Source organism: Anoplophora glabripennis, unplaced genomic scaffold, assembly GCF_000390285.2.
Source record: "Anoplophora glabripennis isolate ALB-LARVAE unplaced genomic scaffold, Agla_2.0 scaffold124, whole genome shotgun sequence".
NCBI lineage: Eukaryota > Metazoa > Arthropoda > Insecta > Coleoptera > Cerambycidae > Anoplophora > Anoplophora glabripennis.
The window spans coordinates 123,047-143,550 of NW_019416267.1; the positions used below are offsets into that span (position 1 = coordinate 123,047).

Genomic DNA, 20,504 nt, shown 5'->3' on the forward strand with positions numbered 1-20,504 from the left:
GGAATTTAAATTAAAATTAATTAAATTTACATCGGTATTCTGTGACATTAAAAATTATAAGAAAAGTTATAATTCAGAGGAGAAACAAAACAACAAAACAAACAAGTATTTGGAAAGTTACTTCTTAAGAAGTAACTTTTCTTTTTTATGACATTACCTAATCCTTTCCTTTTGGATCACGTCGAGAAATCTTTAGGAGCTTCTGATCATATTACGAATTCTTCGAAAGCTTTCAAATCACATCATGAACTCATGAGATGGTTTCAGATCACATCAGGAATTCTTCAGAAGCTTACAAATCGCGTTCAGTAATAATCAAATCTAAAAGTATTTACTGAGTAAGGTATACTACATCCTGTACAATAGAAACAACCCATTTAACACACTTAATCATCGTCAAGACAATCGGCTGCATTTTCCGGATTGCTATCAGGAACCCGATTCCCCAGAGAAAATTACTTAATTTCATTTCGGTATGGTGAAGGTTAGGTATTCCAGCAAATTGACAAAACTGCCTAAGATTACGTTAAAATCCTCAGGAGAATTTATCCTACCAACTAAAGAAATGAGACCTAGAATCAAAATAGGCACTTGCGCATTCCATAAAAGGACGGTAAGTGGGTTTTACGATTATAGGTTGTGTTTACGGCGTTGAAAATACCCAAGAACGTGAAACAAGGACCCGTTGGGCTAGCAATACACACTTTTTATACTACCGCCTGAAAGTAATGAAACGTCATCAAACTACCACTGGATACTTTTTTATATAAGTTATTGTTATTTTGACGTAAATGGCCAAAGTATATAGGATATTTGTAATGGGTTTAATAAAAAATAAAAGTTAGAGTCAAACACTGAACGGTTATAAAATAATTTACTTTATTCGCTGTAGAATTATTCAGACAGAAAACTTTTATAATTTTGTGGCCACATTTCCAATTTTCATGAAGGATCTAAGGATAGTTTCTTTTACAAAATCATTTTACGATGAGAGAATTAACTTTATAGGATGTGATAAAACTAGGTTAAAGCATTTATATTCAAGATATGTGTCTGGGTTATAAAGATATGAAATATTAGCTGTTATATGCAATTTCAAATACTTTGATATACTTCACCTTAGATGTAGGTAGAACGACAAGAAGGAGCGAAGAAGTTAATTCGATAAAAAGAAAAGAATGTCTTGCCATTTAAATGAAAAATGCAGGTAGTTCTTCCATTTTTACACCAAAGAAGACATTTTTCGTAGAGAAACAACATACTGATATAAAATCTGCATTTTAACATATTTTTTAATAACAGAATTTCTTTTAAACATTTTTATTCAGGCAAATATTATATTCTGATTTTCGAAGGATATCTGTTATACAGGGTGTCACCTAACGCATGTCACATACTTCAAGGGTATAATCTAGAACCCAAATGGTGTCGATTTAACTAAACTTGTTTAAACGAAAAATGTTCCAAAAAAAGTTACAGGGTGTTAAAGTTACTTTTTTATTTCTTGTTTTCTCCTTAACTAGAACCGATTTGAGCAAAATTTGCTATTGCTTAGTTTCTCTTCATGAAGTATGCAGTGATTATATTCCTATTAGGTTAAATCATACAGGGCGTTCATTTTACTACAACCCTTTGTGAATATTCTTCTGTAACTGTTTTGTATGTTTATATTATACACGCAACTATCAGATATTGGTAGAGAATTTTATTCTACACAAAAAATGTAGGTATATCTATCAAAAAAAATCCAAAATTGTGCTCGGTTCTGAAGATATTACAGAAAATATTTATTAACACATACCCTATACCCCATATTTTAGAAATATAAGAATATGTTTAAAATGGTAAGATATCGATAATTTTGGAGCTCTATAAAAACAAAAATTGGAAGATTTAGAACGAAACAGGAAGAAATAAAAAAAGAACAAAATATCTACTCCTTAGAAAATAAAATTGCTTCGCTTTTCGGATTGAACCAGCTGCGACAATTTACATTTTGTGTTGGTGGAAAATAATATAATTTTACAATATATTTTATTTTAATTGAAACTACGGCAAAAAGTATTTATGAGGCGCCAAAAATATCCCTTAGAGAATTTTGCTATAACTGGAAACTAGTACCTACTTTATTTAGCCGAAAAGTTAATATTTAACGTTGTTTTTTTATAAAATCTATGCTATTAACAACTTAAAATGTTTTATTGCTATCGTCATAGCTAATCCTGCTTTGTCGAAACGGATTTTGAAAGTTATTCGTTACATTACTTCAAAGATATGCGCAATTTTTTGTCCAGCGTTTTAGAAAATCTAAGCAAGTTAGAAACAACATATCTTCACTGTACCATTCACATAAGTTTTCTTCAGGGTATAAGACAACTGAAACAAGAAAGATTTTTTTTTCTGATGTTTACATGTTCATCGTGATTGCGCTATTCCTTGTCTGTAAAACGCCAGTATTTATGAGGAGTGAACGATGCTAACAGTAGTCTTTGAAGGCTGTTTTCCAGCAAATTCATTATAGTTCAGTCATCCAAGGTTCAGAAACGGCGTTTCCAGGAAAAAAATTAAAAGTTGGATGGAAAGTTAATAAAGGCAACTTGATTCCCATCACGACCCTAGAGCCCCCAACCTTAGAGAAGCTTCTGACACTCATTGCCTGCAAGTGCCAGAAGGGCTGCAAAGGAAATTGCGGATGTAGAAGGGTTGGGTTATACTGCTCCAGACTCTGTTTGAAGGTGCTCCAATGTAGAAATACTGCTCAGTTATGACGATCAAGACGTTTCACCTGAGAAGATCGAAAGTAATTTATACTATTACAAGTAATTATTATTCTAATCTAGTATTTATCACTGTACATTAGAAACTATACCTTCACAGAACAAAATGTCATAATAATATTTTTTCCAGTGGAGAGACCAGCACCCATCCTTCAAGAGTTCGAACAGTCCACTGCCCGGACAGGACTAAAAAGAAAACATTAAGTCGCTCTGGATATACAGCCCGGTCCATCTAAACGGAAGATCTGCGACCGCAATCCTGAGCCATATGCAGGTATTGACTTATGCTTCATCTTATTTTCGGTTTTCTCTGTTTTAAAAATAATATTAAACTCTATTGTGCAGACATAATAAATTTTGTCCATAATGAACATGAACGTTATGGATTCTATTATAGTTATCTAAAGTCTCCATTCTCGTTGTTTCAGGTGATAATTCTGCAGATGAGGACGACGAATGAATATGAAAATTATTAAATAATAGTATTTTTGCTTTTTTCGTGTAACCGACGCCTGGCGAGGCGGCAAACCTCATATTCGGATTCAGTACCCCAAAAAACATATAGAACCGGTGAGAAAAAACTTCTACATTTTTTTTTCCTGGAAAAACCTTTGCTTACTGGATTATTATAAATATTGTTATTGTTAAGTGGACTAACACTTGACTGGTATTTTCAATATAAAACTGTACGTTTACGATGTTGGTAAGTTAAGCTTAATCGCCAGCTACGACTTTTCTGAACAGCCACATTAAAAGAATAAATTATTTAAGGTTTTATTTATTTAAGTTTTAAGTTAAAAAAGTTAAGTAAGGCAATTTATTTAAGTTTTCATCCACATTATGCAAAATATGTACGTATTTTTTTCTGTGGATCCAAGTAGCTGATTTATGTTGCTTATCTAAAAATTATATCACAAAAAGGTTTCAGGTAAAGGCACTTCTTGAAAGAAATTTTAATTTTATTGAATCAGCAGGTATAGGACTGCTGGAAGTGATATCCACATCGTTTTGACAAAAAAAAAGCCCAAACCACAGGCTCCTCAATTTTTTAATGTAATTTTTGTAATATCTTCGATACTTAACATAAATTGTCTTTCGATATTTTTTATTCGAGGCATAGTTTAAATGTAAAACGCAATTTTATTTTGTATAACGCTGGAAGAAACTGGTCCTTTCAAATTACAAATTTATTCAGAAGTTGTTTTGTAATTATTAATTAAATAATTTAACATACAGTTTCTATTTCAACAGGTGGTCGATAAAAAAAACATTATTGGTAGATGATGGTCAACTTGGAACAGTCAATCGTGTTTTTCTCGATAGCTTCGCATTTTTACATCAAAAACATAAATTAATAGGCTCACGACGCGGCGTATGGAAAAAGGCGTCATATTTTTTATTCTTTATCACTACTAGAATTTGTAGCAATTACTTTCTCACCACTCCGTATAGTCTCATTTCTCAAAGAATACACATTACTAGGCGAGCGGTTCACCCCTAAAAATATGCTTTTAAATGAAGGGTAATCGACCAATTTTTTAAAACAAAAACCTGCAGCAAGAAACTTTTTTTATTTTATAAAGTGTATTTTTCTGATGATTTTTTGGCGTGGTCAGTCAATTGTTATAAACAAAAAGTTATAAAAAAAAATACTCGCCGAATGGCTTGAAACCGTTTTTGATTGTAAAATGCACCAAAATAAACACTTACACTGTTCTTTATTAAAAATTCGAAAAACGCTTCGTTTCCGAGATATTTACAATTTAATGTGAAAAAAGTTTAATTCTAAAAGAAGCATAATAATCGGCAGATCTTCTACTTTAAGATATATTTTTTTTGGTATAGGTCAATTAATTTATTGAAGGCCTAAAGTGAGTAAAAAAAACAGTCTACTCTAGATCCATTGACACACGTAGAGTACCTTTTTTAAATAGGAATGGCCAAAGTATTTAAAAATTCAGTTTTGAGCTCTATACAATGACACCTGTCCCACTTGGCCTAACGAGTGTGGTGGCAAGTCCGTTCCTGACTTCCCTGACAGTGTAAAACATCTACTGTAGTACGGCTTTATGAGTCTTTGTGGTCTACATAAAATATTAAAATTTCAAACTAGGGTTATTTTGGCTTCCCCTATACACTCCCGAGAGTATGCCATATACTTACCAGACACCCTGTATAAGGAGGGTTCATAACAACAGACAAGGAAAGGAGAATGCAAGAAAAATATAGTATTTTAATGCAACAGTTGCTTTGTATAACCACTAGCATGGAAAATCATTTTAGGTTTTTCCATTTTATATTAAAATTGAAACCTTACTTGGAGAAAAGAAAATAAACGAAAAAAATTCAGATATAAAAGAGCTGAAGTTATAATGGTTATAATATGAGCATATTTGTTTAGGGGGTGGATATATCCATCCCAATTCCGTAAATGCATTTATTATTCCGTTAATATGTCAGAATGTAACATCTATACACAAGTATTAGCCCACCAAATTTTATGTAAATCGAAAAATCGTTTTGAAGATATTTCGAAGTAACTAAAACTTTTATTCTCTCTCTCTTTGTCTTTCTAATTTAATGCCATCTAGCGGCTAAAAGAAACTTGTACTGTACACACCCATCCTGTGTCGATTCATTCACCCTGTATATTTCTTCACTTCTGAGCTATTGAATAAATAACTTTATTTTGTTTTAACTTCAATGTCCTTGCAATTTCTAAACCATTAATCATTAGATTCGAGATTATAAGACAAACTTACAACACTTCGCAATTTTGATGCTGTCTCTTCCTCTCATATGTTCACACGTGCTGTAAATTATAGTGTACAGGGTGTTTCACAATTCTTATTATATATTCAGAGAACGACAGAATATCAAAATAATTTGACAATTTTCTTTTATTTCTAAATACAAGTGGTCAAAGATGATTTTTAAAATTAAATTTTAGCCACATCTATTCGAAAAAACAATGTATAGAACAACATTCTTCATTTGCCTTGCTTCTCCAAATACATTAAGGTCATAAAAAAACTATTAAATAGAAAATAAAATATATAATACTGGTAAATATTAATAAAACAAAAAAAAAACAGAAAGATTGAAAACTAACTAATGAGTTATCTAGTTACTATCTAAAAACAGCCTTGAACGTGATGTGAGTTATCTCCAGTGCAGTGATTACGGTAAGCAACCCAGGCATTGAAGCCGTTGCCTGACAGCCTCTGATGTTCCTCGTAGATAGTCTTGGCACAGGCAATATCATCACCCAAGTAATCATTCCTGAAGTCAGCACAGGTCTTCTTGCACGCCTTTCCTGGGCCTCCATGAGCAGTACACCAGTAAATTTCGCTTATCTGGAGGATACCATGGTCGCCGCTGGAGTGATTGATTTGAGATGTGTCGAAATTTGACTCGTGCTGAGCAATGCACGTCCATGTTGGAATCTGCCACTTGGGAATGCCGTACTTCAAGAGCTGGTGGGCGAATTCACACCTCTCGAACACTTTTGCTTCGGACAAGCTGAAACTTACTGCAATTACGACGAGTAGAGTTGCGTAGTTGGTCATGTTGAATCTTCAGTAAAACTGATGTAACTGACTATTGTACGCCTCGGGCTGTTTTTATATGGCTAGAGTTTAAACAAATTCAGCTTTGGAAATTCTAATCGGCGTTATGGGAAAGCCCGCAATATACACGTAATTGACAGATAACGTTAACTTGAAATAAACGAAGACATTAAGGAAATGGGTCATTCGCCCAAGAGGGATGTGTTTTTGTTTCATTTCTTAGGTTATCATTTTATTTAGTATACAAATTTAGTGGATTTAGAATAACTAGTATAGGCGAGCAGTTCACCCTTAAAAAAAGGCATGAACCGACTAAATTTTTAAAACGAAAACCTACAGCATGAAACTTTTTTCATTTTATAAAGTACATTTTTCTGATAATTTACATATTTTTTTATATCTTTCGGCGTGGTCAGTCAATTGTTATAAACAAAAAAGTTGTAAAAAAAAAAATTACTCGCCGAATGGATTTGTTATTGTAAAATGGACCAAAATAAACACTTTTTGTTCTTTGACAAAAATTGTAAAAATGCTTCGTTTCCGAGACATTTACAATTTAATGTGAAAAAAGTGACGAAATCGACAAATTCCGGAATTTTTTTCTCGAGAACTACTGAAAAGATTTTAATTCTAGAAAAAGCATAATAATCTGCAGATTTTCTACTTTAAGATATTATTTTTTTTGTATGAATCAATCATTTTATTGAAGGTCTAAAGCGAGTAAAAACAAGTCATTTAAAGAAAATTATGATTACACTTAAATTTTCTTTTTACAATATCTTGGATTAGATTATATTTACAATAAACATTATTATGATTTTTTTAATCAATACATGTTAACAGTACAAATGTTCATAAGATCATTTTGTTTGGTTTTGTAGCCGGAGTAAAGTTTTTGCAAGTAATTAGTAAATTTTAAATATTCGATTTGTTGTTTTATAAATGGCTAAAATTGACTTGAAAGTTATACCAAAACTAAACTAAATAAGCTTTTTAAATCGTAAAATTAACCTAATAATAATCCAAAAATAAGAAAGTTATTGCATAATTTATTGTAAAGGATAATTATTTTATTTTTATTTTACAAAAATATTAAGAGCAATAAAAGTATATTAATTTCTTTTTTATTTAATTTTTAAATGATAAGTTTTTCCTTATTTTCGACAAGTTATTGAGTTGAAATAAGCGGTTCATCATCAATTTCGGATGGAACATTCTGACATTTATCTGATCACGCACAGACTGCACAGCATTCCAGGTTCGATGACAAACAGTAACAATTTTTCGTAGAACATTTTCCATTTTGAAGCATATCTAACGCAGTTTCTCCTTTGAAATAATTAAAATCCAAACAGTCATTTTCGATTTTCCATCCATGTGTCAATGGATCTAGAGTAGACTGTTTTTTTTTACTCACTTTAGACCTTCAATAAATTAATTGACCTATACCTAGCTGTTTGGATTTTAATTATTTCAAAGGCGAAACTGCGTTAGATATGCTTCAAAATGGAAAATGTTCTACGAAAAATTGTAACTGATTGTCATCAAATCTGGAATGCTGTGCAGTCTGTGCGTGCTTAAATGACTGACAGAATGTTCCATCCGAAATTGATGATGAAACGCTTATTTCAACTCAAGAACTTGTCGAAAATAACGAAAAACTTATTATCTAAAAATTAAATAAAAAAGAAATTAATATACTTTTATTGCTCTTAATATTTTTGTAAAATAAGAATAAAATAATTATCCTTTACAATAAATTATGCAATAACTTTTTTATTTTTGGAGACCGCTAGGTCAATTATTATTATTAGGTTAACTTTACGATTTAAAAAGCCTATTTAGTTTAGTTTTGGTATAATTTTCAAGTCAATTTTAGCCATTTATAAAACCACAACTCGAATATTTAAATTTTACCTTACCTACTCCGGCTACAAAACCAAACAAAATAATCTTTTGAACCTTTGTAGTGTCAACATATATCGATTAAAATGAATCATAAAATATTTATTGTAAATATAATCTAATCCAAAGTATTGTAAAAAGAAAATTTAAATTTGAAGTGTAATCATAATTTTCTTTAAAAGACTTGTTTTTACTCGCTTTAGACCTTCAATAAAATGATTGACCCATACCAAAAAAATATATCTTAAAGTAGAAAATCTGCTGATTATTATGCTTTTTTAGAATTAAAATCTGATCAGTAGTTTTTGTGAAAAAAATTCCGAAAATTTGTCGACTCTTCACATTAAATTGTAAATATCTTGGAAACGAAGCATTTTTCGAATTTTGTCAAAGAACAAACAGTGTTTATTTTTGTCCATTTTACATTATAAATGCCATTCGGCGAGCAATTTTTTTTACAACTTTTTTGTTTATAACAATTGACTGACCACGTCGAAAAATATAAAAAAATTATGTAAATTATCAGAAATACACTTTATAAAATAAAAAAAGTTTTATGCTGTAGGTTTTTGTTTTAAAAATTTAGTCGGTTCATGCCTTTTTTTTAAGGGTGAACTGCTCGCCTATACTACTTATTCTAAATCCACTAAATTTTTATACTAAATAAAATGATAACCTAAGAAATGAAACAAAAACACATCCCTCTTGGGCGAATGACCCATTTCCTTAATGTCTTCGTTTATTTCAAGTTAACGTTATCTGTCAATTACGTGTATATTGCGGGCTTTCCCATAACGCCGATTAGAATTTCCAAAGCTGAATTTGTTTAAACTCTAGCCATATAAAAACAGCCCGAGGCGTACAATAGTCAGTTACATCAGTTTTACTGAAGATTCAACATGACCAACTACGCAACTCTACTCGTCGTAATTGCAGTAAGCTTCAGCTTGTCCGAAGCAAAAGTGTTCGAGAGGTGTGAATTCGCCCACCAGCTCTTGAAGTACGGCATTCCCAAGTGGCAGATTCCAACATGGACGTGCATCGCTCAACACGAGTCAAATTTCGACACATCTCAAATCAATCACTCCAGCGGCGACCATGGTATCCTCCAGATAAGCGAAATTTACTGGTGTACTGCTCATGGAGGCCCAGGAAAGGCGTGCAAGAAGACCTGTGCTGACTTCAGGAACGACTACTTGGGTGATGACATTGCCTGTGCCAAGACTATCTACGAGGAACATCAGAGACTGTCAGGCAACGGCTTCAATGCCTGGGTTGCTTACCGTAATCACTGCACTGGAGATAACTCACATCACGTTCAAGGCTGTTTTTAGATAGTAACTAGATAACTCATTAGTTAGTTTTCAATCTTTCTGTTTTTTTTTTGTTTTATTAATATTTACCAGTATTATATATTTTATTTTCTATTTAATAGTTTTTTATGACCTAGTGTATTTGGTGAAGCAAGGCAAATGAAGAATGTTGTTCTATACATTGTTTTTTCGAATAGATGTGGCTAAAATTTAATTTTAAAAATCATCTTTGACCACTTGTATTTAGAAATAAAAGAAAATTGTCAAATTATTTTGATATTCTGTCGTTCTCTGAATATATAATAAGAATTGTGAAACACCCTGTACACTATAATTTACAGCACGTGTGAACATATGAGAGGAAGAGACAGCATCAAAATTGCGAAGTGTTGAAAGTTTGTCTTATAATCTCGAATCTAATTATTATTAATGGTTCAGAAATTGCAAGGACATTGAGATTAAAACAAAATAAAGTTATTTATTCAATAGCTCAGAAGTGAAGAAATATACAGGCTGAGTGAACCGACACAGGATGGGTGTGTACAGGGTACTCTCTAATATGGCGTTTTAAGGCCACTTATACCAAGTTGCTTCTTTTAGCCGCTAGATGGCATTAAATTAGAAAGAGAATAAAAGTTTTAGTTACTTCGAAATATCTTCAAAACGATTTTTCGATTTACATCAAATTTGGTGTGCTAATACTTGTGTATAGATGTTACTTTCTGACATATTAACGGAATAATAAATGCATTTACGGAAATGGGATGGATATATCCACCCCTAAACAAATATGCCCATATTATAACCATTATAACTTCAGCTCTTTTATATCTCAATTTGTTTCGTTTATTTTCTTTTCTCCAAGTAAGGTTTGTAATTTTAATATAAATTGGAAAAACCTAAAATGATTTTCCATACTAGTGGTTATACAAAGCAACTGTTGCATTAAAATACTATATTTTCCTTGCATTCTCCTTTCCTTTGTCTGTTGTTATGAACCCTCCGTATACAGGGTGTCTGGTAAGTATATGGCATACCCTCTGGAGTGTATAGGGGAAGTCAAAATAAGCCTAGTTTGAAATTTTAATATTTTATGTAGACCACAAAGACTCGTAAAGCCGTACTACAGTAGATGTTTTACACTGTCAGGAAAGTCAGGAACGGACTTGCCACCACACCCGTTGGGCCAAGTGGGACAAGTGTCATTGTATAGAGCTGAAAACTGAATTTTTAAATACTTTGACCATTCCTCTTTAAAAAAGGTACTCTACATTTGTTTCAATAAAATTAGCCGTTTTCGAAAAAATTCAGTTTTTGTATATCACGTCACTGAAATAATAAATCAGAATTCTGCAATAAAACACTAGTCGTTTTTATGTTTATTGACAACACTTGTAAAATTTGTCTGATTGATTGAGTACACAAAACTAAATAATGGAGCATTATTCCTATAACGAATATGCTGACATGCATCTAGTTTCATTTTCTGTGGACAAGCACTCGGCAATTGTGTTGAGACAAGAAGAATTTATTCTGAAGCATTTCCAAATCAACGTTTACCGCACCGAACAATTTCTGAAAGACTTGATCGTAGCTTAAGAGAAAGAGGTAAAGAGTCAAGTGAAATAAAAAATGCTAAAAGTAGCCGCATCGTGGTAGAGAAAGGCCTCCAAAATGAGCAAGGAACCTTTACCTGGGGGGGAACATTCTGGATGAGATCCAATAGTGTAAAAAAGCTGTCGGTCCAAGTTCATGCCACAAATAGACCGTTCATGAGACCCTTCCAGAACAACTGCTACACCCTTATGACGTCCAAAAGGTACATGAAATGTCTCCCGCTGATTATCCTGCAAGAGTCAATTACGCAAATTGGTTTTTGCAACGATTTAGGCAAAATACAAATTTTATTAGTATTGTTTTGTTCACGGACTAAGCCGTTTCAATCGAGACGGAGTCTCAATTGAAACGGCTCAATCTATCTTGTAACAAATTTCACAACAAACAATTTCATCATAATGTTTTTTTCTGTAAAATGCATATTTAAAAAGTTATATTGGAAAATGTGAGAAAAAATGCCTCATTTTCGAGTACTTTTGCAATTTTTAATTTTTCCTGCAAATAGCACAATTTTTTTCCTGGCACAAACTTCATTGTATATATTATTTTCGACTCATTTTTACTAATATCTAATCTACGTCAAGCAACAGCCACATCTCGAAGGTTTTGAGCTTAACTCTCTTGAACTAAGGTACCATTGAGCGTTTTTGTATTTTAATTATTATTTTAGAGATGAATATTTATATGCTATTATAGTTTTTAATTGACTTGTGTATTAAACTAGATATTTAACGTGCAATAGATGTGCCGTTGTACAACTTGAAAAGTTTTGTACCTGCTTGACTAGCCAATCTCAAAACTTTAATAGAATAAGATTAGTCTGTGGAATTCAATCCTGAATTAACAAACTACTTGTAACTAAATGTAAATAAAGAACCGAAATTAAAGGTAATAAACCAGTATTCGCAATTCGAAACAAATTTTCTCAAAGTAAACTCATCAGCTATTAAACTCTAAACTTTTAGAACAGTTTTTCGAAGAATCAGAATAATTAACGAAAAAAAAAAATTTGAAATAAATCAAGTTAATAAAGTTACAGTTTTTTTCTAAATGAAATAAAATTGGATCTGATAAAAATTTTGAACGGGCATTTAGTTTTAATGAACTCAATTTTTAAAAGTTATCGAGGCAACATGAAAAATAATTCATAAACCACCTATCACAGCAGGTTTCTGTTTCAGTGAAATTAAATATCTATTTAGAACTATAGTGCATTTAGGTTATGGTATTGTTCAATACTTCTATGATAAAAAAAACTGCAAGGGTTAAAATTTGGGGTGCAGTCACAGTTTACTATGAGGGAAATTTGAGACAGACAATCTAATTTGCTTCTGATCGATTACACAGCCAGACAAAAAAATGCTTTTCGAGTCCGAAGATCAGACTACATATTTTCGGGGTCACTGAATCCGAATCCGTGATCAATTTAACACCATCACTTCAGGTTTTAGCGATAACCCCATATCATCTCACAACCCCAGCTGTCAAGTCCTATTACACACAACGGTCCTGTAAAGGGAGCTGTGCACCCGCCGTAACCCCATAATCCTATACAGTCGACCTCAAACCACCTAACCGCATAACCGTATATTCCCATAACCACATAACCGATAACTCCAATAATCACGTTATTCAGTAATTTAACTTACTCTTTCATTGCGGGATATATTAGGGCTCTATAAACAGAATATATTTAACCCTATAATCCCCAACCCCCTAACCCAATAACCCTATAAACCCATGACCCTATAACTCCCATAACCACATTACGTAGTCGTTTGATTGCTTGATGCAAGAAACATAATCCATATAGTTATTAGCTCGCAGTTTCATCATCTCCATTAGATTGTCCGTCAATTTCAAAAATATCATGCCAAATGAAGCTTTATGAGGCATTGCTGTTTTCTTTCTCATGTAATGATGTCCAACCATCAGTTGTGGGTCAGCCTGCACATTGACCTTCAATATTCAATTGAGTATAGATATTATACTTTTAATTTTGTATTTATACATTATGTACTCGACTTTTAACGATCAGATGTTCCGTAAATACAGGGTGGCCAAATGAAAACGAAACAGAGCCATTTTCAGGAACTGCGTCAAGATTGTAGAAAAACGCTCAGACCCGTCGATTTTAGATTAAAGGGGAACATTCTTTGCTGGTATTTTTGACTTCGCCACTTTCACCCCCAAGCAAGGGTAAGCACCACCCCAAAATATTTAAATGGCATTGGGGGTTGAGTAATATTTCTTTTGAAAGCTCTTACAATTCTCTTTACAACAGACTTTAAATTTTATAATTCCGCCCAATACTTATTAAGAATTTTTATTTTAAAGTTGAAACTTATGTACAAACAATTAGCAATGGTAAAAATGTCAGTCATTCGAGTTAAGTACGCCAATGGTATAAATTTAGTATTTCTTGCGTTACATTGGTTTTTGGCGATTTGTTATCACTTTCGTAAAAATACAGAATTGTAAAAAACAGAAATGAATGCTATACACACACAATGAACGTAAAATTAGTGGATTCCAAATTATTTTCTAGTATTATTTGGAAGTGTTGGTTGGTAGTTTATTTAATTGTGTTTTTGAAAATTAAACACTATGGTTTATTCCATTGCAGAAAGGATAGATGTCATTTCGCTTTACTTTATGAACAATAAATGTGCGAATAGAACAGCTCAGCTATTTAATGAACAACATCAAGAAGTATGTTCTAGAGTTAGTAAAAAATTTCAAGAGACAGGGAACGTAGCCAATAAAAAACGATAAATTGAAAAACCTATAGTTAATGAAGCTAGTGAAGTTGCAGTTTTGGGACAAGTTCATCTTGATCCTACATTAAATACGAGGCAATTCCATCCATACAAAATACATTTAGTCCAGGAACTTCATGAGGATGATTATGACCGTCGTTTACAATTTTGCGAAATAATGAGTGAGCGAGCAGGGAACGATCTACAGTTCTTTGTTAACATCTGTTTTTCTGATTAATGCAGTTTTTTCTTGAACGGAACGGTAAATCGTCACAAATGCCGCTATTGGTTTGATTCAAAACCAAGAAATTCTCACGAGGTGCATACACAGCAACCGGAAAAATTTTCGCTGACTGGCAGGTCGGTCCTTTTTTTCTACCTGGTAATTTGACTGGCCAAATGTATTTTCAATTACTGGAAGACGCTATTGACCCTGTCTTGACTGATATTATTGAAAATGTTCCAGAGTATGATGAAGATCATTTGATTTTTCAACAGGACGGTGCTCCTCCGCATTATGCGTTAATTGTCCGTCAGTATTTGGACCAACGTTTTCTACGGAATTGGATTGGGAGAAGAGGCAGCATTGAGTGGCCTCCACGATCACCGGATTTATCGCCCCTTGATTTCTTTTTGTGGGGATACCTAAAAAGTAAAATCTATAAAACACAGCCAGCGTCGCTGGAAGATTTGCGTCAAAGAATCGTCGACGAATGCCGTCGAATCACTCCGGAAATGCTTCGGAATGTGCGCGAACGTTTCGAACAAAATCTTTATTCTTGTATGGAAGCGGGCGGTCATCAGTTTGAACATTTAATCAACTAAGTAGTAAGTAAGCAACTAAACATAATTTAAATTTTAAAATGTAAATTTTTTTCAAAGTATTGGGCGGAATTATAAAATTTAAAGTCTGTTGTAAAGAGAATTGTAAGAGCTTTCAAAAGAAATATTACTCAACCCCCAATGCCATTTAAATATTTTGGGGTGATGCTTACCCTTGCTTGGGGGTGAAAGTGGCGGAGTCAAAAATAGCAGCAAAGAATGTCCCCCTTTGATCTAAAATCGACGGGTCTGAGCGTTTTTCTACAATCTTGACGCAGTTCTGTTTCGTTTTCATTTGGCCACCCTGTATAAATAAAACAAGGAAGTTATTGTTTGCTGTGACATACATACGCGTTATGATTTATATTTTTTACCACAAAAGAAAAATTTTATGTCCCGATACCGTTATTTTAAATTGCATGTATGAAAACAGACTGATCCAAACTTTATAAAAATATTTAATACATTTCAAAACTGGTCTGAATTAATTAACTATCGCCTTTTCGAGAGGTGTTCCTGTAAAATGTAAAAAGCCTGACGTTAAAAAAATAATAAAAAAATACCTATATAAAAAATAAGACGAAGTAACAAACAAATAAGTTTTGCAACAACCAACTAAAGTTGTAAGTAATAATTTCATCATAATAATATAGCTGTAGTTGTTTTCAACTGAAACGTAGTCTGGAATATTGTACTATTTAGTCACAATTGCGAATTTCCTTCGTTACTAGAACAGAACTAATTACATATGAACACATAAAATACCCTGACGTCTTGTGAAGTGGTTTGTTTCCATAGTAAATAACTTCAACGTATAAATCCTTTAGTATGTTATCAGTCATAAGTTAACCACATCACACGGCTACTGTATAATAATACGTTCTGTTACTGCTGAATTACGCGGTTGGAAAAGCAATTAGTTTCAACGTTAAAACCGTAATTTAACAATGCAGTGAATGAATATTTTCTGTTATTCGGTCTCTACGTCCACATATTGATTTAAAAAATGGCATGTTTAACTTTTTACTATAAAAACAAAAAAAAAATACGAGTTACGGAAGCTTTATAAGAATGGCACACAGCTTCGTGGCATGTTGTTGGGGACAAAATTAGATAAAAAAGCTAAAGAACATTTTTATCATATTCATTTCAATGAACAGGTAGTCGAAGTTTACTGAATGATGTCTCTATTCTAATTATAAAAAAGTGTTTTTAAAACCATGTTTATTTCCTAAATTAGTTTGCGTCTAATTCAAAACCTTATTTAACTTATTATCTAATGCTAATAGTAGATACTTTAGTATTTTTAGTTATCTAGTATTTAGGCAGTAACTAAAAAATGTCAATGTTTTTATCTGAAAAACGATTGTTTTTTTTACTTTCAATTGATATACCAAATTTATATACAATTAATTAATTTTTTTATCATAATTTTCGATAAATGAAGAACGAAAAGGTTTATTTACTCCATCAATAAGTTATCTCTACTACATAAAAATGAAATTTTTCAAATTCAAAACATCAAAACTTAAACTTTCGTCTTGCTTGCTCGAAATAATTTCAAAATTGTAAGTATACATTCTGGAAACATCCAATAGGAGTATAAAAATGAACAGCGGTTTGTAACTCCAAAGAAATTAGTACTTTGACACAGACTGTTTTGATGAATTTTTTTGGAAACATTAATACGAATTTCGGTTTTTTTGTGTTAAGAAGAACAGGTAACAAATTTAACATTAGAATAGTTTTTCAGACAACTTTACACTACCTTTGTTGTCAAAGACGCGCACAAATAATGGTTTCAAAATTCAATAAATTGCATTTTCAGCATAACATGATGTAGAAGGATTTTTTTTTCTTTGTAGAAAACAGTTTTTACTGGTAATGGCGCCCTTACAAGAGTTATAATTCTCAGTTGGTACCACATACCTATTGATTGAGTGCCATAATCTCTATCAATAACTCGTATTTTTTACAAACGTTTATGTTTTAAAGAAAATTAAACTAGTTAAAAAGTTATTTATAGTTTAGTCATCAATTCAAAGAGAAAAATAAGTAGGTTAGTATATACGAAGCTGACCTCCTTGCAATGCTAAATATATTAATTGTTGTTATTATGTAATTGCAATTGTAACAGCGTAATAGTAAAATATATAATTATGTATAATAGATATTGAAACATTTTTGTGTTTATGCATAGTTAAAAATTAGTTTAAATTGGATAATTTGGTACTAAATCAATTTTCATAGGAAACAATAAACATTCCTTTATTTTGTGTGTATTTGATATTTATGCGAATAAAAAAATTAATATTCAAAAATTGAAAATTTGTTAGTTTTCGTATACCATATCTATATAATTCTCAACAGTCTAGAAGAAATCCTACGTTACAATTTACTCTGATATATTTTTACTTATCTTAATTGTACACTTTTTGGACTCTAATTTAATTCTAAATAATTTTTCTAGACTAAACATTATATTTAGTATTTTTGTTTCGCGTAAAATAAAATCTAGAACTTGACGCAGAGTTTTAACAATTTTTTCCAAAATATTTGTCAGTTTATAATATTTTTTTTTTTAATTAATATATACTCGTAAATCAAATTAATTAAAGGAAAAATACAAATTTCGCTGTAGTTTGGCTAATTTAATTATTTAATAATCTGCTTATATTCCTATAAAATGACGTCAATTATTCTGTCTAGTACTGTATCTAAGTATAATATCATTGATACACTTTTACATCCAAATATCTTGCTAGACTAAAGGTTTCTAATATTATTTCAATATGGCAGGTGTTTTTTTTCATTACAATTCAGACAAGGCAAATTTTTTTATTTACTAGTTCTTCCATGAAGTTTTGTCCCTAACATACCTAGAAATTTAGGAACATTTTTTTAATTATCTTAACATCTTTAAAGTGACGTAAAGTAGGACTAATTAAAAAAATTTTTATAAAAAATATCTTGCTTATTATCAATATCAGATTGCTTATACTGAAAACGCTTATGAGATGATATTACTAAAAAAAATTATTAAAATTGATTATAGAAAATGTGTACAGAATTTTTTTATTATGTGGAATTAAAAAAGTTATTTTTAAGAAGATATTAGATTACTACTTTTTCATTTCCTCATCACTTAGTAGCAGCGGAAGAGCAGAGAAAAATTACTCAAGGGCTATAATAAATCTAATAATTTCATGATAATGTTTACCCATTTAGATTCTTACTCAATTATATCCATCTTTTTTCACAATTTTATTACAAGTAGGTAGGTAGTAATTTTTTTTGTATATTAAAATTAATTTAAACCGTACCGAGGTCGCCTCACGAAAATCATCTATCAAAATATTTGACCAATTATAAACTTTTAAATAAATGTAGAAAATTTGTATGCTTTTGTAATATTAAGATGAAAATACATTACAGGATTTTTATTGCTATAGGTATTTATAATTTTTTTATATACCCATAATAAATATTCTCCATTTTGACATTGTTTATAGAAAAATAAATGGGAAATATTCCAAAATTTAAATACAGTTTGATTGAGTTTTCTTTAGTTTTTTTTTATTTGGATGAGATTTTTGTATTTCGCCATATCTTATTCCCAACAACTTTTTTAGCAGAAATTTTTAAATAAGTATTCTCTACCATTAATAAGCAGTATTTAATTTTTTGCCTATTCTCCGTATATTATGACAGAATTTAAAATTCATAGAGCCTATTTTTACTTCAAGTAGTACATTAATTTTCAAAATTTTTTTTCTGAAACGAAAGAAAAATAAAAAATTGCTTTTATTAGCGTATATCTAGAAAATACATAAAAAATAAGAGACAAAGAAGTAAGAAAGAAAGAAAGTTTATTGGACCATGTTACATATATCATATACATTTATGGCAAGTCAAAGGTACAAATGTGAATACAGTCGTACATATAAATGTGTATAAGACAAAGAAAATAGTATATCAAACATAACACATAGAGTACATCATCACAAACAAGCCGAAACAATCCAACTTCACACGAAGCGACATATAACAGCAATTATTTAGAATCTGTATTAAGAAAATCGTGTATTGTATAGAAACAGTATTGACTTAGATGCCTCCTAATTACAGTTTTAAAACAATTCAGATTTAACGATTTAACAGTAGTTGGCAGTTTATTATAAAGCCCAACGTTAAGAGAATTTGATTGTAACCTTGTAAGTCGGAAGCGGTCTGTTCTAATTGCATTAGAGTTTCTTGTGTTATATATGTGAATGTCTGACTGAAGACAAAAACTGTTTATATTTTTGTGTATTTCAGTTAAAGTGTAATATATGTATAGGCAGGGTAATGGCAAGATCCCTAAATTAATGAAATGTTCTCTGCCGCTCAGACCTGCTAGTACTCTAATCGTTTTTATTTGTAAAGAAAAAATCGACTGGCTAGAATTACCCCACAAAAACACCGCATAGCACAGACGAGTATGAAGAAATGCAAAATACGAAGAAATCAAAGTCTCAAGTCTAACCACAGATTTCAATTGGCGTAGTAAAAAAATAGTACTTGGAAGTGTCTTCAAAAGATATCCAACATGCCCTGCCCAATTTAAACCATCATCTACAACTACACCGAGCAGCTTTACTTGATCACCCTTTACATTTGCTCTGTTTGAAGATATAGTAAGCCTTTGAGTTTTTTCAATATTCACTGTAAGTTTGTTAAACGAAAACCACTGCTCCTCCCGCTCAATTAATTGGTTCATTAGAACATTCAGCTGAGAACAGTCCCTGTGTGACACCAACAAATTAGTGTCGTCCGCAAACAGTATACATTTCTTAGGTAAAAGAGAGTAATGAATGTCATTTATAAATAAATAAGATTGGTCGCAAAATGGATCCCTGTGGTACACCATAGTTATTCACTTTAAATTCGGACACATTATTGTTAATTGTGACACACTGAGACCTGTCCATTAAGTACGACTTAAAAAAAAACAAGTGGCAAACCCCTCACACCGTAATGCTCCAACTTAGCCAATAATAATTCGTGGGGGACACAGTCGAAGGCTTTTGTGAGGTCGCATAAAGCAATAGCCGTGTGTTCACCCTTTTCAAGTCCTCTGATAACGTCTTTCACAACCCCATGCACTGCATTGGTTGTAGACCGATTCGATCTAAAACCAAATTGACTCGCACATAAAACGGAATTGTTTTCAAGGAAAGTATATAATCTCGCCTTCATTATGGCTTCAATCACCTTACCAAAAATTGGTATAATTGAGATTGGGCGATAATTATTTGTAAGATTTGGATCTCCTTGTTTGAACATTGGTAAAATCTTAGTCAGCTTAAAGCACTGGGGAAAAATACCCCTGTTGAAGCAAACATTTATTAGTGAAGTTAAAAATGGGAGTATTAATTCAATAGTTTCCTTAAGTATTCTCGAATTAATTTCAAAAACGTCAGTGCATGGGGAATCCTTCAGAGATTTAACTGCTTGTAATACTGTATCTTCCGATACAGGTTTTATAAAAAAAGAACTAGATGGAGAAGGTACTCGAGCAAACAACCTCTCAATTGATAAGTTGCTAGCTGGAATAGATTCTCTTAACGTATTAGCTATATTTGTAAAATATTCATTAAATTCAGTCGCGGATAATGTTGGCAAACTTACTGACTGCACCTTATTTCGCTCTTGGTTGACGATATTCCAACTAGCTTTTAGTTTATTACTAGATGTATTTAT

At 31.6% G+C, this 20,504-nt stretch overlaps 2 protein-coding genes across 2 annotated transcripts in view; one reads left to right on the top strand and one right to left on the bottom strand.

The window, feature by feature from the left end:
- Positions 1 to 5,703: 5,703 nt before the first annotated feature.
- Positions 5,704 to 6,346, bottom strand: LOC108904770 (lysozyme c-1-like). The gene has a single exon (XM_018707445.2). The coding sequence runs from the start codon at positions 6,344 to 6,346 to the stop codon at positions 5,912 to 5,914; it is 435 nt and encodes a 144-aa protein (XP_018562961.1). The 3' UTR covers positions 5,704 to 5,911.
- A 2,791-nt stretch (positions 6,347 to 9,137) lies between these two features.
- The window catches only part of LOC108904773, a 27,653-nt gene continuing 16,286 nt past the window's right edge, over positions 9,138 to 20,504 (top strand). The window contains exon 1 of the mRNA XM_023457325.1: positions 9,138 to 9,577. Within this exon, the coding sequence (XP_023313093.1) occupies positions 9,151 to 9,577 (427 nt within the window). The 5' untranslated portion in view covers positions 9,138 to 9,150. The remainder of the gene's footprint in view (positions 9,578 to 20,504) is intronic.

Excerpts from the sequence above, each read along its gene's own strand:
- LOC108904770 (XM_018707445.2), bottom strand. The coding sequence starts at position 6,346 with ATGACCAACTACGCAACTCTACTCGTCGTAATTGCAGTAAGTTTCAGC.